The sequence below is a fragment of the Prionailurus viverrinus genome, chromosome B3 (genome assembly GCF_022837055.1).
Source record: "Prionailurus viverrinus isolate Anna chromosome B3, UM_Priviv_1.0, whole genome shotgun sequence".
In the NCBI taxonomy this organism is placed as follows: domain Eukaryota; kingdom Metazoa; phylum Chordata; class Mammalia; order Carnivora; family Felidae; genus Prionailurus; species Prionailurus viverrinus.
In genome coordinates, this window is record NC_062566.1 from 14138799 (window position 1) to 14165517 (window position 26719).

A 26719-nucleotide genomic window follows, 5' to 3' on the forward strand; every position below is an offset into this window, starting at 1 on the left:
TAGAATTTTACTTAATAATGTTATAGTGTGTGTATGTGTGTGGGGTGCCTATTTTAGGTAAGTTGATATATTACTTGGTGTAATGGATTGTTACATTAATGCCTCCAGTGAATTTCACCTTCTGATATCCATGCACTGGTATAGTCTATGTGACCATGAACTTGATCTTGGGCTTTGGTCAAGGGATCATAAGCAAGTATGATGCAAGCAGAGAGTCTATAAGCACCAGGTAAGAAACCTGAGCTATCCTGCTGATAAGAACAAAGTAGAGGATCAAGGTGCCCACTGCCAAAAATATGAATGAGGACACCAGGGACATGAACCATCCCCTAATCAACCCACCAACCAATTGAAAAATGCATGCACGAATTCATTTAACACAACATGGAACAGAAAGAACTGCTCAGTTGAGCCCAGCTCAAATTGTTAACCCAAATCACGAGCAAATAAATGGTTATTGTTTTAAGACACTGTATTGAGGATGGTTTGTTAGGTACCAATAGATAACTAACATACCTAAGAAGTTCAGAGTAAGTTGGAAGCAGAAGAATAAGACTGGAGTTTGGCCTACATAATGCTTGAGTATCTTATGGTCTAACCTTTGATTCTTTAATACTGAAGCTAACATATTAAAAGGAATAATTTTCTGGTCAACTAATCATCCTCAGTAAGGCCATAAAAGAATGAGACAGCTGCTGCTTTCTTCTATGTCAGACAAGCACCTATGAGACTAATTCTCCTAGTGAGAATAACTAAAAAAAAATCCGGGTAAAATGCATAAAAATATCTGTGAGAAGGCATCAAAGAGCAACCAAGGCATCCAGAACCTGTGAAGCTAAGAGTTCAAAGAGAAAAATGCATTAAAAGTGAATCCTTTATTTCAAATGCATCCTTAATTCAAGAAGTACTACAGACCCTAAAGAGGATAAATTCAAAGAAAACTACACCTGTGTATAGCATTAGTGAGTATTTGTCAATTTATATGGAGTATGGACCCAGAGACTAAGAAGTAGAAGAAGTTAAATGGACTTTTGGCAATCTCATACTGCTAGGATGCAAATTGGTACTCAGGGCCAGCCAAGCAAGAAGAGTCCTGGCAAACGCTGTAGTCTTTTATTAAAACCACTAGGAAAATATCCTAGGAATATGGGTAAGTTGTAAATACATCTGCCCTCAAAAAGACTGGAATCAACCTTGAATCAACTCAATCACATATAAGATGAAGGTGATCTGTCTCTATTCTAACTAATTGAAGTGAAAGTAAATCTTCTCAAGAGGAAGATAATATTATCCTGAGCAACTATACTTTTTCATATACAATATCTATCATTCAATAGAAAGTTATCAAGCACAAGGAGATAAGAATAAGAAAATAGAACAGACCCATAGGTGATGAAGACATTGGATTCATCAGACCAGGACTTTAAAATAACTTTGAAAACTTGGTTAATAGGTGGAAAATTTCAGTAAAGAACTGGAATCCATTTTAAAAAAGAATTAAATGAAAATTTGAGAACTGGAAAACAGAGTAACTATAATTTATAAGATATATTTAACAGCAGTTTAGACACTGCTAGAAAAGACACTAGCAAACTAGAGGACACGAAATACAATATATCCAGATCTGTGAAGGATCTGAGATTTTACCCTACTTGCAGGATAGCTTGCCACAGTTTCATGGATAATGATTGAAGATATGAAACTCCTGGGTCAGAGATAAAGAATAGTTTATTATTCACAGTAATAGTAGTTGCCAGAGTATCAATATTTGGGCCAGTTCTCCCATCTTAATTCATGTAGGGCTAAAAAAAAAAAAGGGTCAGATGACACCTGCACATGTAATGGGTTGTATTACAAGAGAGGAACACTGAGCTAGGAAACCTGAATCTTTCATAATAGATGGTAACATGCATACCCTTTGCTCCAGAAGGAGACATTTCTATTTTCCCAGGTTGTCTGTTATATAAACATCCTTGAGAAGATAGTACAGAACAAAAGGCAGGCAGTGCTTCATTTCATTTGACATGAAAAAATGCAAGAAATCTATGGTGGATTAACTCCCAACAGACTAAAGCTCAGAGAAGCAAGAGGATGGAAAGCACTGGAAAAAGCAAAAGAGACATATGGGACTTAGTGTAAAGGTCTAGCATGTTAGTACACCTGTAACTGGAATTCCAGAAAGAGAAAAGAAAGAGAAAGGAACTAAAGTAATGGCCAAGAATTTTCCTTTCTTTTTAAAAAATGTTTTGTTTATTTTTGAGAGAGAGAGAGAGAGCAAGCAGGGGAGGGGCAAAAAGAGGGAAACAAAGGATCTGAAACAGGCTCCATGCTGATAGCAGAGGGCCCAATATGGGGCTCGAACTCACGAACTGTGAGATCATGAACTGAGCTGCAGTCAGATGCTTAACTGACGGAGCCATCCAGGTGCCCCAATGGCTGAGAATTTTCTAAAACTGACTGAAGATATCACACCACAGATTCAAGAAGTACTATGGACATTAAAGAGGATACATTCAAAGAAAACCATATTTATGCGTATCATAATAAAATGTGAAAGACAAAGACAAGATATAGAACTCAGAGAAAAAAGACATTTTGTTCAAAGAGCCAAAAATAAAAACTGACAGCTGAATTCTTAAGAAAACTATGGGATCCAGAAGGCAATGGAATGCCATTTTCAAAGTGCTCAAGGAAAATCACTGCTAACCTAGAATTCTATACCCAGGAAAAATATCCTCTAAAAAATGAAGACCGAGTGATCACATCTCAGAAAAGCAAACCAGAGGGACTTCTTCAGCCAGAAGGATAATCATCCCAGATGGAAGCATGGAAAAGCAAGATACAAGGCATAGCATTGGGAGGGAGATTTAACTGATTTACAAAACAATAACAGCAATGACTTGTCAGGTTTTAAATATTTGAAGGAGGAAATAGGAGGGGGATATATACAAAGTATTCTAATGACTGTTCAGTGGCTGGAAAGAGGTAAGAGCACTAAGTTTTATTAGACTCCATCCAATAATTTAAAAATGCACATGGTGATCTCTAGGATAAATACTAAAAGAATAAAAGCTAACTGAAAAGCTAATATAAAGAAAAAAGTGGAATAATAATTTTTTTTTTTCAAAAACTTGACTGGCCCATAAAAAAGTAAGAAGAGAGTACAATAAAAGGAAATGCACTAGGTGGTACAAATAGAAAGTAAATATTAAGATACTAGATTTAAACTCAAACATGTAATTGCATTAACCATACACAGACTAAAGGAAAAACACATGTGATGGGTAAATAAGGAATAAGGAGGAGTAAGCTTCAGTAGAGAAAAAGCCAAATAATTTCACAGACATGGACAGAGAGTAGGAAGGGGGCTCGGACCTAACTCATGGGACAATTTAAGGGGCCCAAAGCTGACATAAGGGAGGGACTGTACCACAGGGGACTTACCTGCCTGGGATAGCCATTCCACACTTCCCACAGGTCATAAACCCAAGGTTTCTGAAAAAGAAGAAAAAAAGGAACCAAGGAAGAGAAAGTAAGTCTTTTGGAGTCAAAGGCAGATTTCAGCAGAAAACATAAGCTCTTCCTGATGTCACTGATGGGGGCACACATGCACAGTAAACTGTTGCTCCTGCTGAAACTCTCTCTCTTTGTACATCTTCCCATACAACATATCTGTGATGCTCATGACTTCCAGTGAATCTGGGACCACACACCTTGCTGTCTCATGCAGGGAATTATTCAAACAAGCGAAACCTCTAACAATATTACTTCCGAACCAGACTGCTGTTTCTGCAGCAATAAAAATATCTTGAAAGAAATCTCTAAAAGCTGGTTATCTTTTTTTTTTCTGTGAACTATCTATCACTTAATGAGGTAATCATTTAATAACTATTTAAGCAGACAATGCAAAGGTAATATGGGAAGGGAAGATTTCTGATGAGTGAGTACCGAGTCTTGGTAGAACAAGTGGGATTCGATATGGCAGGGATGGGATTTGGCAGGTAGATAGGGGTGGGAAGGGCAAGAAGTTTCTGGAAAAGGGGATGAAATGTGCTAAAATCCAAAAATGAGGATATACCAGTGTGTTCAGTGGATTGTTAGTAGTTCAGGGGTAGCTGGCACATGGGTTGTGCAAGTGGAAATAGAGAGAGATTAGGTTTAAAACTTAAGTTTGCAAAAAAAAAAAAAATAGTATTTGCAAATTCAAAGCTTAACAAAGGCTCTGAAAGACAGCCTGAGGGTTTCTGACTTCTCTAGACATTAGGATGAGTTTAAAGGCATAAAAGCTGGTTATTTTACTGAGAATATTATTTCCCAAGGAATTCACAGGCAAGAATTTTTAAAATTAAAGACAAATTCCAGTCAAAGAATATCAAAGAGACAACTTACATCATAAAGAAATACAATTCCAGCAACAGTCATTATTAAGTAAAATGTAAATCGCCAGCTGCCAAAAGAAAGAAAAATCTTGTGAAGGTGATTGACATCTGAGGAGAAACGCACTTTGTATGACAGTTTGGAAAGAATGCACGGACAAATCTAATGTGACATCCTGACTCTGCCACTTGTTAAATGGCTGAAACTGTAGGTTAGCCTTAATTTCTTCACCTATAAAATGGGAATGACAAAAATTACCTCAAACTGCAGAAAGAATTGAAGCTAATTTGTGAAAAGTAAGCATCTGGTATGAAGTAAGCAACAACAGGTGACTACTATTATTACCGTTAGTATCATACCTGACATACAATAGACCCAGTTCCTGACACACAATAGACAATGGGTTGACATTAGTATTAATCTAATCGTTTATTTGCACCCCCATGTAATCCCCAGTGAAAAGGTTTCCATGTGGCCAGATTTTCGTCTTGTCTCTGAAAAGCAGATTTTGAAAGAAAATCTTTTCCTCATGTATGAACAGAGACTTAAAAAGACATATCAATCAACTGTACTGTGTGGGTTTTATTAAGATCCCAATTCAAACAAACAGACTGTAAAGAAAATTATGAGTCAATCAAGGGAATCTGAACACTGATTAAATATTTACTGTTATTACAGTTTTTCTGAGGTATGATACTGGTGTTGCAATTTTGTTTAAAAAAACAGAGTATCTCTTAGAGATACATACTGAAATATTTATAGTGAAGTCATATAATGTCTGATATTTGTGTCAAAAGTAATCCTCAAGGGGCACCTGGGTGGCTTAGTTGGTTAGGCATCTGAAGTTCGGCTCAGGTCATGATCTCAAGGTCCATGAGTTGGAGCCCCACATCAGGCTCTGTGCTGACAGCTCAGATCCTGGAGCTGTTTCAGATTCTGTGTCTCCCTCTTTCTGCCCCTACCCCGCTCACACTCTATCTCTCTCTCTCTCTCTCTCTCTCTCTCTCTCTCTCTCAAAAATAAATAAACATTAAAAAAATTTTTTTTAAAGTAATCTTCAGTCATAATTGGTTGAAGGTGGTCAAAAGGAACAAACTTTCAGTATGGGATAAACAAATACTGGGGATGTGATGTACAACATGATGATGATAGTTGATGCTGCTGTCTGGTGTACTGACAAGATGCTAAGACAGTAGTCATGTGACCTCATCACAAGGAAAAAACCTTTTTTTTTCTTTTTTGTACCTGGATGAGATGACAGACATTAACTAAACTTCCTGTGGTAATCATCTCATAATATACGAAAGTCAAACCATCATACTGTGTGCTTTAAACTTACACAGTGATGTATGTCAACTATATCTCAGTAAAACTGAAAGAAAAAAAATTTATCCACAAAAAACAATCTGTGCCAGGAGAGAAAAGTAGGTCAGGGACACAGATGACACAGGATTGCCTTCAGTTGGTAATAATTAAAGTTCGTGATGGGTACATAGCACATATATTTCATTATATACCAACATCTACTGACCTCTTGACTCTGTGCCAAGCGCTGTGCTAAGCACATGTGTGTTATCACATTTCTATCTTCACATTTGTGGACTAGGAACTGTAATTAGCTCCTCATTATGGATAAAGGGCAGATAAGGTGGCTACCACTAAAGGACAAAAGAGGTTGGGAGAAATCAGATAACTCTCCGAGGCTGTGCAGTGACCATCAGAGGCAAGCACAAAACCCAAGTGTCAACATTTTCCTGGACTGGTCTTGTCAGGTTGCATTACACCATCCCAGGGGTTTCAAGGTGTGTGCGAGGGATTCCTGGCATCAAAATATTTTCATAACACCACCACCGTGTTATTGCCATTTTCACTCATCCCCTCACAAGCATACAGTGATTTCCAGAGGCTACCTGACGTGGGGCGCCATCTTTGCTCTAAGAGCTAATACACTGTGTGCTTGTGTACTCTCATATTTTATAAATGTCTCAGCTTTCATTTCCAATATCGGTAGGCATAACACACACAAGCTAATGCTCTTTGTGGTCTTTGACACTTTCAAACCAAGAAGTTTGAGAGCGGCTGCCCTTCACTAATTATAAGACAAATGACAAGGCCAATGTTGTTTCACTGGCTTCAGATGAAATCGTTGGTAAAACTTCCCTTTCTCCCAGGAAAGACACAGACAAATATAATTGCAAGGAAAAACGATCTCTTGGTGGTGGTGGGAGGGGGGAGGAAATCCAGAAACTGATTGGTCAGGCTCAGACAGTAAGTACAGCCAGGGGGACTGGACAGAATAAATTCGGGCAATGGCAACAGAAGCTGACAAGGGCAGTGACAGGGCTCAGGAATGGGCAAGGCCCAGTGGAGCAGGCAGGGACCAGCCCCAGGGTCAGCTAAGGCAAGATGGCAGCCCACCCAGCCAGAGGAATGCTCCAGATATTGAGTACTGGGAATTACCTGCTATTTTCATAATAAACTTCCCACTGCTAGATGGAAATGCTTATTTTAAAAAGTGGTCAGATAATATGGAATTTGCTTTAAAAATAAAGGATGCAGTGTGGATTAAAATCCTGAATTCTGAGGAACAGGACTTAGGGGTCATTATTTTAAAAAGTAACCAAGTACAATAGCCAAGATATGGAAGGAACCTAGTGCCCATCAACAGATGACTGGACAAAGAAGATGTGATATATATGGACACAATGGAATGTGTCCATGGGCACATGGAATATATATGTATATATATATATATATATATATATATATATATATACACACACACACACACACACACACACACACACACACACACACATACACAGCGGAACATGTATGAAAATGAAATCTTGTCATTTGTGACAATGTGGATGGACCTAGAAGGTATTATACTAAGTGAAATAAGTCATACAGAGAAAGACAAATACCATATGATTTCACTTAGATGTAGGATCAAAAAAAAAAAAAACCACAGCAAATAAACAAATAAAACAAAACAGAAACAGACTCACAGATACAGACAACAATCTGGTGTCTGCCAGAGGGGAGGGTATAGGGGAATGGGTGAAATAAAGGAAGGAGATTAAAAGGTACAAACTACCAGTTATTAAGTGTGTAAAACTCGGGGATGCAATGTGCAGCATAGGGAATGTAGTTAATAATACTGTAACAACTTTATATGGTGGCAGATGGTTGCTAGATTTATTGTTGTGATCACTTTGGAATGTATATAAATGTCAAATCGCCATGTTGTACAGCTGAAACTAATCTAATATTATATGTCAACTATACCTCAATAAAAAAAAAAAAAAAAAAGTAACCAAGGAAACAATACAGTAAACTTAAGGTGTTCATCCTGATATTATAGAGGAGTTTCTGCCTGTTGGAGAATAATTTGTAAAAGCTTGGTGTTGGGAAATAAATTTCCTGAGATTTCCAAAATGCCTGGGGCTAAGTATCTCTTCCTATGATTCCCATAGCACATCCCATAGCTGGTGCAATAAAGTGTAATTAAATAGCTTGGCATTTTGCTTTCGTCTATTTATTTAGTCTATAATAGCAGTGTTCTGACTTAGAGGAAATTTGTGACATTTCTAAAGAAGAAGGTAAAGCTTAAATTTTATTTGTTGGCCCTCTCCTACTTCCTGAACACATTGTAGAATTTCCTGCTTTGTGTCTTTGCCTTACTTGAAACATGCTACTCTCCAATCCTGATTTCTTTTCTCATGGAAATCCCAACTCATTCCTCTTGGTCTGACCTCCCTTTCTCTAACGTATCCAGGCTTACTGACACCATCTCCTCTGAATGCCCACAATGCATCTAAACATGACCGTGAACTACAGGTATACAGGCTCATGCACCATCGGGGGGGAATCACTGGATGGATGTTGTGGTTTCCTAAGTGATAGTCTTGTCTCCCTGATTAGCTGTGTAAGGCGAGTGACCAGGCCTTCTACTTTTATTTCCCTCCTAAAATCTAGAACTCCACCCAATGTGGGAGAGTGCCGCATACAGAGAAGACAGTCAACATAACCCTCTCCTTTGCCTGACTGATGAATAGTTGACAATTTGAAATTCCCTTCCATGGCCTGAATTATTAGGCTGACTTTCAGCAGGCTAATTGACAGCCAGATTCCCAAGTGTTAGGCCTTGTTGACCCAACCAGTTAGCTGATATGGTGGGTTTCTCCTTGCTAAGAGGTGAGCATTAGGTGTCAAGGGGCAGTACCATGGAGCAGAAAGAGTACCACAAAAGGAGTCAGAAGATATGAGTGCAGTAGCCCGGCCAACAGTTAGGTTATCTCAAGCAAGTTCCTTTAAGAATATGGACCTGTAGTTTCTCATTTCTTTTTTTTTTTCCTCTCCATTTTTATTGAGATTTCATTGACATAAGGTGCTGTGTAAGTTGAAAAAATTTTCATTTCTTACACAGAGCTAGCTCCACCTTTCCTGATTGTTTCACACCATTGGTGGGAGGCTGAAACATTATTTATAAACTGTAAGTCAGCACTGTTGGGGAGCTGGGTGGCTCAGTCAGTTAAGCCTCCAACTTCGACTCTGGTCATGATCTCACAGTTCATGAGTTCAAGCCCCGCGTAGGGCTCTGTCCTGGAAGCTCAGAGCCTGGAGACTGCTTCGAATTCTGTGTTTCCCTCTCTCTCTCCCCATCCCCTGCTCATATTCTCTGTCTCTCTGTCTCAAAAATAAATAAACATTAAAAAAAAATTTAAGTTGTAAGGCACTGTAATGTATAAGAAATTACCACAGACTTTCAGGGGCGCATGATCCAGCTCAGGAGTAGACAATTAATTCCTGCCTGGGGACTTTATTTAAGATAAGAATCATTTGCTAGAAAAAAATTAATGAATGACAGTAGGCAAACAGGAAGATGTAATATGTAATATGAGACTTTTTAGTGTTTTGCACTAATGGTTTAAAGAGATTCTGTCATGCCAAGCTGACATCAGTGGCAACAATATTAATCTCTCAAGAGCTAAAAATCAAAGAGCTAGTTAGAAGACAAACCAGGAGGGGTGCCTGGGTGGCTCAGTCGGTTAAGTGTCTGACTTCAGCTTAGATCATGATCTCACGGTTTGTGAGTCCAAGCCCCGCATTGGGCTCTATGCTGACAGCTCAGAGCCTGGAACCTGCTTTGGATTCTGTGTCTCCCCCTCTTTCTGCCCCTCCCCCGTTCATTCTCTCTCTCTCTCTCTCTCTCTCTCTCTCTCTCTCTCTCTCTCTCAAAAATAAATAAACACTTAAGAAAAAAGAAAAGAAAGCAAACCAGGACATTCACATTGAACTTCCATTGGAAGCCAGTGATGAGAAATTACTGTTTTGAGACACCCTGAAGACGTGGGCTGTACTTCTACACACGATCAGCATCACAGCCGGATCACATCAGTCAGGAATATCCAGGTAAACTGAAGGAAGCCATTAAAGCTTAGCCTCACACTATTTATTTGACACTCTTACATCAGCTCGCTATTCACCTCACCACTAAAATAAAAAAATATATCTGGTGAAAATCACTGGCAATGAGAGAACTGTAAGAAAGAGGGAGAAGGAAGGGATGCTATTAGTTATACAATGTGGAATCAAACACAACCCAATAAATGAGCATTTGTCTGGATGCAAAGCAGAGGAAAAGGGGGTGCCTAGGTGGCTCAGTCAGTTGAGCATCTCTCTCTCTTTTTTTTAAAGTTTATTTATTTATTTTGAGAGAGACAGAGACAGAGTGAGTGGGGGAGGAAGAGAGAATCCAAAGCAGGCTCTGCACCACCAGACCAGAGCCTGATGTGGGACTCGAGCTCATGAGCCATGAGATCATGACCTGAGCTGAAACCAAGAGTTGGATGCTTAACCAACTGAACCACCCAGGTGCCCAAGCATCTGACTCTTGATATCAGCTCAGGTTATGATCCCAGGGTCGTGGGATCAGGCCCCTACATCAGGCTTTGCACTGGTCATGGGGCCTGCTTGAAACTCTCTCTCTCTCTCTCTCTCTCTCTCTCTCTCTCTCTCTCTTCCCTGCCCCTCTCCCCCACTCATGCACTCTCTCTCTCTCTCAAGAAAAAGAAAAAAGGAAAACAAAAGAGGAGGAAAAGAGTAAGAGTGATGACCTAGTCTTCCTTTTGCACACAGGTATCAATTTCTGCCACCAAGGGAGTAACCCAAAGTACAACAAAATTTTACAGGAGGGGGAAAAAAAAACCACAGAGCCCAAATTAAACCAAAAATAAGTGCAATGCAGCCTCACTGCCTGCAGAGCATATTCAAAGTAGCCAGCTCTGAAAAATCTTACTTGGTACCCTAGCCTACCCTGACTCCCCTGCTAAAACCAACTGGGAAACCCAGAGGAATTGGCCATCCAGTCCACAGGCAAGGGGTGGAGGGGCTGGGGGGGGGGTGGGAGGAGCCAAGCGAGACAGAGGAACAGACACTGTCTCATTTTCTGCTCTTATAATGTGATATAATAATTGGAATGTGCTTGGAAACAGGTGATAAAGTCTTGTGAAGCAGGGCCAACCTCTACCCTAGAAAAAATAAACACCAGTTAAGACATTTGTATTATTTTTCTGGACTTCAAGGTGAATACATAATATGTCTTATTCATTTCAGAGAGCTCATAGCATGCCCCATTTCATGGAGAAGGAAACTGAAGCAGAGAAGGTCAATGGGTGACTAGCCTAAAACACCCAACTGGTCAGTGACAGAGCTGGGTTCGAACTCTTCTTCTGCTCCAACTTCAATGTTCTTTCTGAAATGACCATCCTGCTCCATGTAAAATTATGACATTTCAAAAGCTTGAACTGTCCTACTTACCAAGCTTCTTGGAATCTTTTCATCCTGCAAGGCCTCTCTTGATTCCGCCGACTCCTAAACCATCTTTCCACCTGGCGCTCTGTCAAGTTACACTTCTTTGCCAGTCCATAAATATCAGCCTGAAAGGCGATAAAATGAATGAACAAGTGATAAAGAGCAGTCATATTGGCCAGCAGTCAAGAGACAGTGCAACTGGGTTACAAGAGCTTGTGCACTGGAGAGGAGAGAGACCGTGTGTTAGATCTTGGGCCAGTGAATTTGCCTCTTTTGCTTATGGAATCATGCACACACATACACAGCAAAAAAAAAAAAAAAAAAAAAAAAAAAAAAAAAGGCTGTTAGTGTCCCAGCACTCTGAATTACTAAAAACGATCAATTCTCTGTAAGTTGGCAGCAACCCATACATTCAAGCTGCAGATGTGAGCTCACTCAATCAGCTAAGTTTTATCGAGGGCTTCCCAGGTACCAGGTAGAGAAGCATAGCTTAGATGTTGATCAGATCCAACTGCCTCATCTTTCCTATGAGAAGCTGGAACACCAAGGGTGTTAGTAAGTTTTCCAAGACCTAAAGTTAATAGGAAAGCAAGGACAAGAACTTAGGCTAATGCACTTTCTGTTCTTTCACACGATCTTTCTGATGGCTCCAAAAGATAATACAGGAAAGACACAAACAGGTGTTGGCCATCACTTTCACATTTAATCAGATGTAGAGCCTATTTCAAATGAATCCAAAATAATACCAATCATAAAAAAAAGTAAAGATTGCAGAATATAATAGTGATGATGGCTTCTCTTCTGGGAGGCAGAAATTATTATTTAAATCTGGAAATAATATGGATGATCGATTAGCCCAAAGGTCATAAACTTGAAGTTCTCCTTGGGCCAGACAAGAAACAAACATGATTGAGTGGACCAGGTCTGTTTCGTGGTGGGATTGGAAGTTGTATTCTTTTCACACAGGCAGGTTTTATACATTAAACCCACAGTTCTTTCAGCCAGCACGGAGAAATTAGCTCTGTAATTTTCTGGAACACCTGCTCTCTTGATCTTTCACTTTCCAACACCAGTACAAGAAATATTTCCATTTTCTCGTCACTAGAAAAAAATAAAATTTCATACTGGCCCTCAGCTTCAGTGTGGAGGAAACAAGCAGGAGCTACAGATGCGGTGGACAGAAAAGCACGTGCCCTCCCCCAAGAGTGCGGCCATGAACAAGCTCTGGCTGATGGTTCCCAGAGTCCAAGTGTACACACAGAGCTTTTATGTGAAATCACCAGGGATTTTAATGTTGATGACTAATACCTCAAAGTAAATTTCTTTTTTATTTTTATTTATTTATTTATTTTGAGAGAGAGAGAGAGAGAGAGAGAGAGAGAGAGCAGGTGTGCAAGCAGGGAAGGGCCACAACAAGAGGGAGAGAGAGAGAATCCCAAGCAGACTGCACTGTCAGTGCAGAGTCTGACGCAGGGCTTGAATTCACGAACCGTGAGATCATGACCTGAGCCCAAACCAAGAGTCAGATGCTTAACTGACTGAGCCACCAGGTGCCTATCAAAATAAATTTAAAACCAATTTTGGGGGTGTCTGGGTGGCTCAATTGGTTAAGCATCTGACTTCAGCTCAGGTCATGATCTCGCAGTTCATGGGTTTGAGCCCCGCATCTGTGCTGACAGCTCAGAGCCTGGAGCCTGCTTCGGATTCTGTCTCCCCCTCTCTCTGTTCCTCCCCCACTTGGTTTGGGCTCTCTGTCTCTCAAAAAATGAATAAACATTAAAAAAAAAAACAAAAACCAAAAAACAAACAAAAAAACCCAACAAAAAAACCAATTGTGGATCAACATTGCAAGGGCCGAACAAAGCCTCCCCTGTGGCAGGACACCCAATAGTCTGTGTTCAGTCATACAGTTTCTGCTATGTTGTTGTGCATAATTCACATAATTGTTCAGTCGCACAAGGTAACAGTAGATAAAATTCAAAACGAAGCTCTCACGCTAAAGACTGGCAAAAGACTAATTGCAGCTTCTATGTCCCTACTAAATTGCTACCTGTGATTTAATCTGCAAGAAGGAAAACAAGACAAAACAAAAACAGGATATAGCCCATATTATACTCTGGTAAACTGCCCTATCTAATACCTATTCTTTTTATAGGCCAAGGGTTCACCTGCTGTTGTTTTTGTTGTTGTTTTGCTTTTGTGCTCTTGGGGAGACTGAGTTGGCAAAACCATTGATTGGTGTCTACTTCTTGCAGGCCTTGTGCCAGTCATTGGAGGTCCAAATGAGCAACCCTGATGTGGGCCTCCCTTTCACAGGGTACAGTCTGTCTGGTGAGGAAGTAAGAAAATAAAACAAAAGAATTCCAATCAAATACCAAGAGTGCTAAGACAGGGGAAGATTAGGATACCATGGGACCTAACTCTGTGTAAGCAGTTCCTGGAAGTCACACATACGCTGGACCCTGAAAAATGCCCTGAGAAGGAGAGGATAAAGAAGGGAAGTGTCCTGGCAGAGGGTCCAGCACGTGAGGTCGTCTGCAGATGAGGGTGTGGATGCACAGGGAATGCCTGAGGAACAGAAAGAAGTCTGGCTGGGTAGAAACATAGGAAGAGGAAAGGAGGGAAAATGTGGCTAGGCTCACATCAAGGGGGGCTTTGTTGGGGATCTATCTTGGGGGTGACCGGACATTTGCACTGTTAAGTCACCCTCTTGTGGTGCGAACTGAATGGAGGCACAGGAACACATCTGGAGATGGACATCTTTGGCCTTTTTGTCCAATCCCTCTGCTCTCACAGCGAGGACCTCGTGCTGGACAACTCTGGAAGTCTAGATTCCCTAACCCACGAGCCCCATGTGCATCAAACTCCCTCACAGGAAGCAAGAACACAGTATTTCCATAACAAAATATGACAGGGAACTGAAAGCAGAGGACCCAGTTCTGCTACTTCATCGCTGGGTAGCCTGGAGCACTTCTTCTGAGCCCCTGTGGAAATGGGGTGCTAACAGCCTAAGTGCTTGCTTCCTGTATCACCTCACGGGGATGGTTACAGGATCTGGGGGCTCCTGAGGGAAAACGTGCTGTGCAAACTACCCTGTGCTACATCAGTGCCAGAGATTATGGCTGAACCCAGAAAGGACACCATGGGCTGAAAATCATTTAAGAAAAAGCATTCCTTTACTTCTGAAATACTTTGCGAGCAAGAATTGATTCCTCGAAACAGAGGACATGCTTCAAATGCTGTTGGTTGGTCCACAGTAGGACATATACTGCTATGCTGCAGCACTATATCCTATTTGCTTGTAGACTGAAAGAGTTCTGGGTCTAGTTTGACTGTTATAAAAGTTTTATATATTCAGTCATTCGAAAATATTTAGTGGGCCTCTATTCACAAGTGCCAGGCACCATTCTAGATGTTGGAGATTTGGCAGTGAGCAAAAGAAAGTCCCTGCTCTCATACTAGAATCTTCTCAAATCTTGGAACAACTCAATTTTATTATCCTATCATTTCTACAGATATCTACTTAATAAATTGCATCTAGAAATAGCACTCGAGCATGATTTGAAGCAATTTATTTTCTGTTTTAGAGCACAGATGAATCTGGTTGAACGTCAGTCTTGACAATACTGGCTTCATACACTCTAATATTATTGGGATAGAATCCTCTTGCAAACAAAAGTCTCTAGAAGTATTTTCTTATTGATATATAAAACAATACCTCCAATGCACAGAAAATTATGCAAGATGTTATGTTAGTACTTCTTCAACTGTCACATGGCTCTTTTCTCTCCACAGCAGGGAGACTTGATAAAGATAAAATTTTCTACATAATTTTAAATTTCCTAAAAGCTGACCTGAAGGTTTTGCTATAACAAATATAGCAAGTGATGGGTAGCATAGCACAGTTCCTTATATGTTATATAAGGTATTACCCAAGTTCGTTGTCCTCAGAAAGAGAGAAAAATAATAGGGACCCTCTGAAAGAGTCCCAATTTCTCATAAACACATTTCAAGAAATGTGAAATGATGTGTGGGCACTATCATCACCAGTAGTAACAACAGTACTGAATTAAACAACAGCAGTCATTTACAGCAGGTGGAAATAAAGAACACGTGGAAATGGCTTGTCAGACTGTCCTCATTTTAGAAAAAACAAAGAATTCCAGGACAGAAGCTGAGGGCAGAATAAGTTACAGACAGTGCTGGCTAGCTGTGAACTATTCTGGACATGATGCCTCATGCTATGTGCTCAGACTTCCATATGCCTTCTTTGGGCAGGGAGCCCACCAGACCAACAATAGAAACAGTTATCATGAAACAACTGAATTCAGCAAATAAAGTTCAGCACCCTTAAAAATCGACCTATCCTAGGGGCGCCTGGGTGGCTCACTTGGTTAATTGACCGACTCTTGACTTCAGCTCAGGTCATGATCTCACGGTCCGTGGGTTCGAGCCCTGCATCAGGCTCCGTACTGCAGAGCTGGCTTGGGATTCTCTCTCTGCCCCTCACCTGTTCTCTCTCTCTCTCTCTCTCTCTCTCTCTCTCTCTCTCTCTCTCAAAATAAATAAACTGTAAAAAAATCTATCTATCTTAAACTGTGTTAGCATACACTCTCGACTTCCAAAATTACCGGTGATTGCTGTCTGTAGTCATCATAGAGGGTGTGCCACTTTTGAAACAGTTTGTATTCCATCTCTCATTTTAACTATGGTGGGAAAATGAAACTAGACTTGCCTAGACACTATCTTTTTTACAGCCATTACATCAAAACCTTTTTTTTTTAATGTTATGCACACAAGCAGTACACTACAACATTTCACTTAAGTGCATCTTGTATTGTGAATAGAATTCTGACTTTCCTAAAAATTCTATCTCTGGGGCATCGTAGGAGCACAGCACATTTCTGAATGTGTTGAGGCCTTGGATAAAATAAAGTGCCCCTTCTCACAAAAGCCATCCCAGTGAAGACTTTAAAAATGTGTGCAATGTATATCAATGGTGCCACAATCATCAGAAGTCTCAGATAGGAGCTACTCTGCCTTAACAATGGTCTTTTGTGATTAGTATAGTTTTGTATAGGTATATTTTGTACTTTGTGTATATATTAGTATACTTGGCATATCTACCCTCCAAAATTTAATTTTGATCTTTATACCTAAATTATGGCATTGATTGTTAAACACTGTAGTTGAACACAATAGTTCAGCTACGAACATTGGTTATTTTATATTATAATATTTACTTGTCATTTTATATTATGTTTGGAATGCATTCCAAACATATAACATATGCCCTCAATAGAGGGAAAAAAATCCAAATGAATCAAATCATTTAATGGTTAACTGGAACAGATATCTTGCACAGATGAGGTAAACCACTGGTGACTGAAACATTAAGAAATGAGTTGTTTTTTTTTTTTTTTTAATCCCAAAACAAAGACTTTGTACTTACTTGAGATGGTTGCCTTGTGGAACATTTGAAAAAATTCTCTAAGATGGTATTTGGTATAATCTTCTTTCTAACTTCCTCTTTAATGCCAAATGCTTTTGCTAGAGGCATGGCGATAAACCTACAAAATATGAAAGAAAGTAAGTCCAAAATCTGAGAATGAACCCACAATGACACCAGAAAACTCAAGCTGTAACTTTAGGTTCCAAATGAAGAATCAGTTATTGGGTCATGTTGTTCTTGGGCTATCTACAACCAACCTCTGGCTGACAAAGAAGTTCAAGGAGAGCAAATTTTGAGACCCTCTTATACAAGCAATAACTTAAAAAAATAAGTTGCATGCTGTTCTCAAATCTACTTTATGTAAACCCAAATATATTTATATATAAGTTCCAGGAATTAGGATAAGCCATTTCACTTAGAGTTTCATTTTAAGACTCCTAGGGATTAAAATGAATAATTTTATTATATTTTTAAGTTTATTTATTTATTTTGAGAGACAGAGAGAGCATGAGCAGGGGAAGGGCAGAGAAAGAGGGAGAGGGAGATTCCCAAGCAGTCTCTGCGCCATCAGCTCTGAGTCCCATGTGGGGCTTGAACTCATGAACCATGAGATCATGGTCCGAGCTGAAACCAAGAGTCGAATGCTTAACCAACTGAGCCACCCAGGTGCAGTTCTGAAAAGTTTTATTTGGTGATATTCTCTTAAAGAGTTACTGTGTTCTAGGGGCGCCTGGGTGGCTCAGTCGGTTAAGCGGCCGACTTCGGCTCAGGTCATGATCTCGCGGTCCATGAGTTCGAGCCCTGCGTCAGGCTCTGGGCTGACAGCTCAGAGCCTGAAGCCTGTTTCAGATTCTGTGTCTCCCTCTCTCTGACCCTCCCCCATTCATGCTCTGTCTCTCTTTGTCTCAAAAATAAATAAACGTTAAAAAAAATTAAAAAAAAAAAAGAATTACTGTGTTCTTATCTGAAGTTCCAACTTATGAGAAAAATAGCCTGATTCTTGGGTAAATATCTCAGAGTGGAATTGATAGGACAAGTATACACTTAACTTTATAAGAAACTGGCAAACTGTTTTCCAAGATGGCTGTACCACACTGCATTCCTGCCAGTAAAGTGCCAGAGTTCCAGTTACTCCATATCCCTGCCAACACTTGGTATTGCCAGTCTTTTCAATCTCAACAATTCTACTGGGTGTGTACTGGTTTTCACTGACTTTCCAATCTAATCCTTATTATTTCCTAACTTCTGCTTGCTGTAAGTTTAGTTTGCTCTTTTTTTTCTAGCATCTTCTTTTTTTTAATGTTTATTTTATTTATTTTGAGAGAGAGAGAGAGAGAGAGAGAGAGCGAGAGCATGAGTGCGAGCAGGGGAGGGGCAAAGACAGAGGGAGAGGAAGAATCCCCAAAACAGCAAGGACACTGATGTGAGGCTCAATCTCATGATCTTTGAGGCCATGACTTGAGTCACCCAGGGGTCCCTTTTCTAGTTTATTAAGGTAGAAGGTCAGATTACTGATTTGAGATCTTCCTTCTTTTTTAATATAGGTGTTCACAGCTATAAATTTCCTTCTGCTCACTGTTTTTTGCTGCATCTCATAAGTTTTGATATTATGTTCTCTTTGTCATTCATCTCAAAGTATTTTCTAATTTACCATGATTCCTCCTTTAACTCATTGGTTATTTAGAAGTATGCTGTTCAATTGCCACATATTTGCTCATTTCCCAATTTCTTTCTGCTACTGACTTCTAATTTCATTTCATTGTGATTGGAAAACATACTTGGTATGATTTCCATTTTTTTACATTATTGAGACTTGTTTTATGGCCTAACATATGGTTTATCCTAGAGAATGCTCCTTGTGCACATGAGAAGAATGTGTCTTCCATTGTTATTGGGTGCTATGTTCTACAGATGTCTGTAGTGTTGATCAAGTTGGTTTATAGTGCTGATCAAGTCTTCTATTTCCTTTTTAATCTCTCCCCTAATTCTATGCATTATTAAAAGTGAGATATAGGAGCACCTGAGTGGCTTAGCCGGTTAAGGGTTGGACTTCCAGTCAGGTCATAATCTCACGGTTTGTGGGTTCAAGTCCCATACCGGGCTCTCTGCTGTCAGCATAGAACCTGCTTTAGATCCTCTGTCCCCCTCTCTTTTTGCCCCTCCCCCACTTTGCGCTGTCTCTAAATAAAGAAATAAATAAATACTTTAAAAAGTGAGATATAGACATTCACAGCTATTTGTTGTCTATTCCTCCCTTCAATTCTGTCAGTTTTTGCTTCATGTATTTCACAACTTTGTTGTTAGGTGCATATATGTTTATAATTATTATATCATCTTGATATATTTACCCTTTTACATTATAAAATGTCCTTGTCTCCAGTAACAATTTAAAAATCTATGAAAGTCTAAATTGTCTGATATTAGTACAGCCACTCCAGGTCTGTTTTGGTTACTGTTTGCTTACTTTTTCCATACTTTTACTTTCAACCTATTTATGTCCTTGAACCTCAAGTGTGTTTCTTCTAGAAAGCATATAGTTGGATCATATATTTCTATCTATCTCTCCTATCTATGCCTTTTAGTTGGAGTATTTAATTACATTAAATACTTAAGTATTTACATTAATGCAAATTATATTTAATTACTGATAAAACAGGATTTAGGTCTGTTATTTTGTTCTTTGTTTCCTATATATCTTATGTCTGTTATTTCTCTATTCTTCCATAAGCTATCTCCTTTTGTGTTAGATATTTAAGTGTATCTTTTTAATTCTCTCTTCCTTAAAATACTCTTCTTTTAAAATATTTTTCCTAGTGGTTAACCTAGGGATTACAATTGGCATTTTCATTTATAACATCATAGTTCAGATTAATACCAAAATAATTTCAGCAATATACAAAAGCTTCATTACCTCCCCTCTCTGTGCTGTTATTATCATATAAATCATACATTTATAAATTATATACTAATCAACACAGATTCATGATTTCAGTTTTATGCAGTTGTCTTTTAAATCAGATAGGAGGAAAATGTGTTATAAATTAAAACTGTGTGTATACTTTCTTTTTATTTCTTTTTTTTTTAAAGTTTATTTATTTATTTTGAGGGCAGGGAAGGGCAGAGGGACAGGAGAGAGAGAATCCCAAGCAGGCTCCACACTGTCAGCGCAGAGCCCAATGAGGAGTTCAAACTCATGGAACAATGAGATCATGACCTAAAATGAAATCAAGAGTCGCACACTTAACCAACTAGGCCACTAAGGCGCCCCCTTTTTATTTCTTATGTAGGTGACTTTACTGGAAGTGCTTTTTATTTCTTCCTGTGGATTCAAGTTACTGTCTTCTGTCCTCTAATTTCAGTTTGAAGGATTTCCTTTAATATATCTTGTAGGATGGCTCTGGAAGCAACAAATTCTTCCAGTTTTTGTTTATCGGAGAATGTCTTAATTTTTCTTCCATCTTGAAAGATAGCTTGTTCAGTTGACAGTATCTTTTTTTTCCATTTCAGCACTTTTTATATATCTTCCAACTGCCTTTGGTTTCTATGGTTGCTGATAAGACATCGACTCTTAATCTTATTGAAGATCTCTTGTATGTGATAGATGCTCCTCTCGAGCTTTCAAGATTCATTGTCTTTGTCTTTTGACTGTGATGTATCCAGCTGCTGATCTCTTTAAATTTACCCTACCTGGAATTTGTTTAGCCTCTTGGATGTGTATATTAATGTTTGTCATCAAATTTGGGGAAATTTTGGGCCATGTATTTCCTCAAATATTTTCTATCCTATTCATTTTCTCCCCTTCTTCTGGAACTTCCATTATGCATATGTCGTTATGCTTCCTGGTATCCCACATCTCTCCAAGGTTCTTCATTTTCTTTCATTCTTTTATTTCCTTTCTCTTCCTCAGACTGATGACTCTTCTACCTGCTCAAATACGCAGTTGGACTCCTCTAGTGAGTTTTTCATGAGTTATTGTACTTTTCAACTCCAAAATTTCTTATTTCTTTTATAATTTCTAACTATAATCTTTTTATTGATATTCTTGATTTGGTGGGACATTGTTCTCACTCCTTCCTTTAGTTCTCAAGCATGGTTTTCTCTAGTTCTTTGAACATATTTAAAATAGCTGATTTAGAGTTTTTGTCTAGTAAGTCCAACATCTAGGCTTTGTAGGGGACACTTTCTACTGATTACTATTTTTTTCCTGTGCATGAACCATTCTTCCTTGTTTCTTTACATGCCTTTTAAGTTTTGTTGACAATCAGACATGTTAAATAATATGATGTGTCAATTCTAGAAACGAAATTGTCCCTCTCCTCAGAGTTTGTTTGTTTTGCTGTTTGTTATCATTGTCCATTTGTTTACTTAGTTCCTCTTTTGAACTGATCTGTGAAGTCTGTATTATTCGTCATGTTTGGGCAGTGGAGTTTCTATTGGATTAGCTTAGGTATCATTTCCTGATTGGACATAGATTTCCTTAAATGCCTGGAACCAATAATTCTCTCAGTCTTTGCCAAGGAGCTCTGCATACATTTTGGGACACACCTTCAGCACTCAGCTAGGCAGTTGCCAACTTTGCCTTAGCCTTCACTTTCTCTTTGCACAGAGCCTCATGATCATCCAGAGGTGAGAGCTAAGGGCTTTCTCAGATCTTTCCTGGGCACGTGGATAGCCCTGGGCATACTCAAAGCTCTACAACTTCAAGTGGCCTTCTGATTTCCAAGAATATGTCCGATCTTTTCAAAGCCCTCTATGGACATCTCATTTTCTATTTTATTTTATTTTATTTCATTTCATTTCATTTTTTATTTTATTTTTGACAGAGAGAGAGAGAGAGAGAGAGAGAGAGAAGGGGATGGGAGAGGCAGAGGGAGAGGGAGAGGGAGAGGGAGAGGGAAAGAGACAGAATCTTAAGTACCTCCACACTCAGTGGGAACCCCAATGTGGGGTTCAGTCTCACAACTGGGATGTCCTGACCTGAGCTGAAATCAAAAGTTGGATGCTTAACCAACTGAGCCACCCAGGAACCTTTCCAGTTTTCTTTTTTAAGTATTTTGCTTAATCTATTGTTTGTCCTAATTGTTATCTACTACCTCAGGCAGTTTCAAAGTTAAACTATTGCCTCTACTTGTTTTAGACAAGCACCCTCAAGGAAAGACTTTTCTGAGTCAGATCCAGTACAACAGCCTTATAAGTACTGTATTCTAAGCAACCACAAGACAGGTCAGGTAAGGATAATTCTCTGGTAATGATGCTTTGAAGGAACTCTAACTCTCTTCTGCTCCCTTCAATGGCTGCCAGGGTGATGGTTTCCACTGAAATTACAGGTTGTTGGTTTTTCAAGGCTATCACAGAGGTGGAAAGGAAGGATAGGAATAGGGAAGTCAATATGCCACAAAGCTTGCTATTCCTTCCAAGAGTCAGTTGTTTTTCTTAAATAACAATCCCTGGATTGTTAATTACGAATTCTGAAAAGTTTATTTTGACAATTTTTGCTAGTTTTCTGATTGCCTTTAGGGAAGACAGAATTTTTAGAGGAACTTACTTTGACATTTTTGTTAATTTCCAGGGTGTAGTGGTTTTAATTTGCATTTGCTAATGACTAAGGATATTGGACACATTTTCATGTGTTTACTTGCCATTTGTATACCCTTGGTGAATTATCTATTCAAGGTTTCTGCCATTTTAAAAATCAAGTAATTTTTTTTGTTTATTATTTAATTATAAGAGTTCTTTATATATTCTGAATTTTAGTCCCTCATTAGATACATGTTTTACATATATTTTCTCCCAGGCTGTGGCTTGTCTTTTCATTCTATTTACATTTTTAAAAATAACCACAAAGGCGGGGTCCTTGTGTGGCTCAGTCGGTTGAGCATCCAACTTCGGCTCAGGGTTCATGAGTTTGAGCCCCACTTTGGGCTCTGTGCTGACAGCTCAGAGCCTGGAGCCTGCTTCAGATTCTGTCTGTCTGTCTGTCTGTCTCTCTCTCTCTCTGCCCCTCCCCCACTCACACTCTGGCTCTCAAAAATAAATAAACATTAAAAAATAATAACCATTAAGGCATTTTTGCATATCATATAATTCACCTTTTCCAAATATACTATTCAGTGTTTTTTTTTAAGTAAATTTACCAAGTTTAGAATCATCACCACAAATCAGCTTTAGAAGATTTTCATTGTCCCGATCTAATCCCTTATGCATATTTACTGTTAATCTTGTTCCCTCTCACCCCTGCCCCAGGAAATCACTAACCTATTTTCTGCCTTTACAACTTTGTCTTTTCTGGATATTTAATGTAATGGAATCATAAAATAATATGTGATTGCTTATATCTGGCTCCTTTCACTGAACTTAATGTTTCTGAGGCCCATTTGTATTTGGGGATATATTTGGAGTTTATTCCTTTTTATTAATGAATAAAAATCCATTGTATGTATGTACAGACATACATTAACAATGTCTTTTGAAGAGCAAATACTTCAGCAGTTTACCAAGGGAAACAAGAACATGTGTCCTTATAAATTCTTGTATTCAAATATTCATAGCACCTTTATTTGTAATAGCTAAGAACTATAAACAATCCAAATTTCCAACAATTAGTTGAAGGATAAATGAATTGTGGTGTATCAGTGTTGAAAGACTACCCAGCAATGACAAGGAATCACTGATACATACAACAACATGAAAACAATCTCCAGTGCATTATGTTCAATGAAAGAAGCCAGACACAAAAGACTATGATTTACACGATTACATTTCTAGTAACAGAAAAGGCAAATTATGCTGATAGAAAGCATATCAGTGATTTCCAGGGGCTAGTAGGAAGGGAGAAGATAAACCAGACAGGGTACAGGGAAGTCTCTAAGCTGATGGAAATCTTCCATGTCATAATTGTGGTGATGGTTACACGACTGTATAGTGGTTAAAAGGCATCAAGTTTTGGATGAACTCTATTATATGTAAATCATACCCCAATAAAGCTGATCTTAAAAAATAACGATATGTCCCTATTCTTTCTTCAGTTCTAACAAAGGCTCTATCTTCTGCCAGGTCAGTCTATTTTAGTACTTACTTAGAGGTTTCTGTGTTTAATTAAACGCCAGAAATTTTTGGTTATGAATGATCATTTAGCTCTTCAATTCACTTTTTTATGACCGTGGGAGTTGAATAAAATTTTTTCTAAAACAATTTGATAAAATATATAAGCCAATCCAACTTTCAAATGGACTGAATTCTCCTGGAAATGGCCCATACATTTCAGAGACATAGAAAAACAAACTAAGTACGTGCCACATGTACATAGAGCAATGTGGATAGATCATAAAACACGAGGCTGCATTTTTACAAAGAAGAAAGAAAATGAGGTCTCATCACAATACCGTTTATGTCAACCAACGATAACATGCACTTTATGTTTGTGCACATGTTTTGCTGGGTCATACAAACAAAAAGCTATCAAATCCATTAGAACCCAGAGGGCAGGAATGGGACTAGGAAACAAGGATGAAAGGTAATTAATGAAAAGAGTTAATTCAAATCAATCAGTCAAGAGGTCTTACACAGACCAAAGAGAGAATGCTATGATTTGAGAACTATGATTAATTAATTTTCCCTTCACATAAAATGTCCAAATCAAACAAAAACTAAGATGTCCTTGAAACTAACAAAGTCTCCAAATACATATTTGACAAGGTTTTGGATAAATAATGGAATTTGTTCATTTGTCCAACCTACGAGTTGAAACGTTTTATTGGGAGGGAAACATTCATTGTTTTTACTAATAGAATAACACAAATATACAATGTTTTAATATGGTAATGTTCTCAGTCAGAGTCACTCAATGCTCTTTCAAATGTTAGAAATGAAGAAATTAGGAACAATTTTAAAAGCAAAGCAGAATTGAGCCAAAAAAAGCTTTATGCAGTAAAGGAATACAACCAACCTCAAAGCCGAGTAAAGTGTAACATTCCACTCTAGAGGGTCATGTGGGAGATTAGTATATGGATAAATATATACAATGGGTGAATATACATATCCATAGCATACTTGCTGATCTGAGGAACCCACCTGTATTAAAATGATTACTTTAACCAAAAAAGAGAAATATGGTCTCGTTTTTTTTTAAGATGCCCAGGTTTCAAGGACAGAAATAACATTTTTGATGAAACACAGGAAGTATATAGTTTTCTATTTTAGCATTATCTTTCCTTTTCAAATAAATCTGGAAAATCAATCACTTCATCTGATGTAAGTATAAATAATTATGAAGAGGTACTTAATTTAAAACTCTGCTTTGAAAAAGGAGAAAAGAATGGAGTATAAAAATATTTGATAAACTGAAAAGAGAAGGGAGACAGGTCTTAACTGTAGAAATACCTTAGAGATTAACTTGCCTGAACTTTCATTTTATGGATATGGAATATAAAAAAAAATGTCCAAGAGGAAGAAAAAAGAATGCGAACTTCTGCTCCCATGTAAACGGTTCAATGTTAGGTTAATTGCCAAGGAATGAGTCTCTCAGGTTTGCTACTATTGCAGAACTGAGCCTTCAGATGGCCCCATGCAGACACCCAGACAGCCCCCTCCTCATCTGGCACTTCATCAGTTGCCTGGGAGCCAAAAGCCTAGCAATTTGAGATCCCCCTCCCCTTTTTTCAATATTCTTTTATAGAATAAAAGGAAGGCAGCCCTAGGCAGATATTAAGCATGTGAAGTCTAAATACTGTTCCTTAACAACAGGGCACCCGGGTGACTCAGTAAGCGTCCAACTTCGGCTCAGGTCATGATCTCGCAGTTTGTGAGTTGGAGCCCCATGTAGGGCTCTGTGCTGCCAGCTCAGAGCCTGGAGCCTGCTTTGGATTCTGTGTCTCCCTCTCTCTCTGCCCCTCCCCTGCTTTCTCTCCCTCTCTCAAAAATAAATAAACATAAAAAAAAATTAAATACTTCTCCTAAACAGAAACAATAACCCACTGGCATAATTATGGTCGATTCCCAGTTGCTAACGAAGGATTCAAAGACTCTTTGAACAGAGTTTAAGCCGAGGTTTATTTTATTTATTAAAAAAAATTTTTTTTAATGTTTATTTATTTTTGAGAGAGAGAGAGAGACAGGGTACGAGTGGAGGAGGTGCAGAGAGAGACAGGGAGACACAGAACTCAAGTCAGGCTCCAGGCTCTGAGCTGTCAGCACAGAGCCTGAGGTGGGGCTCGAACTCACAGACTAACGGACTGTAAGCTCATGACCTGAGCCAGAGTTGGCCGCTCAACCGACCGAGCCACCCAGGCGCCCCAAGCCGGGGTTTATATGAGAGAACAAAATATCTGGAGCAATGTAAGTCTCAGATAACATTTGAGTCTAATGTACATATTTTGAGACTATTTCAATTTAGGACAGTTAATAACAATCCTTCTTCAACTCTTGGAAATTGCTACAGATGGGTCATTCCACCTTTCCTTCTTTGAAGAATGAGGACATATTAGCCCATCATGAGCTTATGTTGCTCAGTAGAAGTGGTAGAAATGCGGAATGTATTCAAGGCACAATTAAATGAAAGAAAAAAGATTACCTTTTGACTTTACCACCTCCGTCCTTGCCTTAACCCTTCTGGGACCACAATTTACTTTGAGACAATGTGTTTATTCCACAAGTATTTAAATTTGAGTGGCTCAGATCCCCTTTAAATCACATTTCAGACACATAAAGGAATGCATAGAAGAGTCTGGAAAAACTGGTTAGAAAGTGCTGTGCTGGACTCCCCACTACCAACCCCAGTCAGCAACAACAACATGCACATACATATGCCACAAGCTAAAACTTAGAAGGAAAAGGAGTCCAAAATACAAAGCAAATGTCAGTCCCTTTCAAATGATCTACTTCTTTGTTCTTTATCAATTCTCTCTCTCCGTTCTTGCTATTCTAGGAAGGGACATCACTTTCTGATCTTAAATGGCTCCTGGCTAGCACTAAGGGATAAAAATGAACCGGCCAAATCACAGCTACTGGTCACTTCATCGAATGAGTACGTGTAATATAAACACAGTCTAGGACCAAAGAAGGAAGGTTTCGTGT

General features: G+C 38.8%; 1 protein-coding gene across 3 annotated transcripts in view; it reads right to left on the reverse strand.

Moving 5' to 3' along the window:
- Positions 1-26719, reverse strand: part of CERS3 (ceramide synthase 3) — a 119173-nt gene that overhangs the window by 52529 nt on the left and 39925 nt on the right. For all 3 annotated transcript variants that reach the window (XM_047864557.1, XM_047864555.1, XM_047864556.1), the window contains 4 exons: positions 16649-16766; positions 11203-11321; positions 4390-4447; positions 3445-3495 (listed from right to left, as the gene is read on the reverse strand). In XM_047864557.1, coding sequence (XP_047720513.1) covers positions 3445-3495; positions 4390-4447; positions 11203-11321; positions 16649-16766 — 346 coding nt within the window. The remainder of the gene's footprint in view (positions 1-3444; positions 3496-4389; positions 4448-11202; positions 11322-16648; positions 16767-26719) is intronic.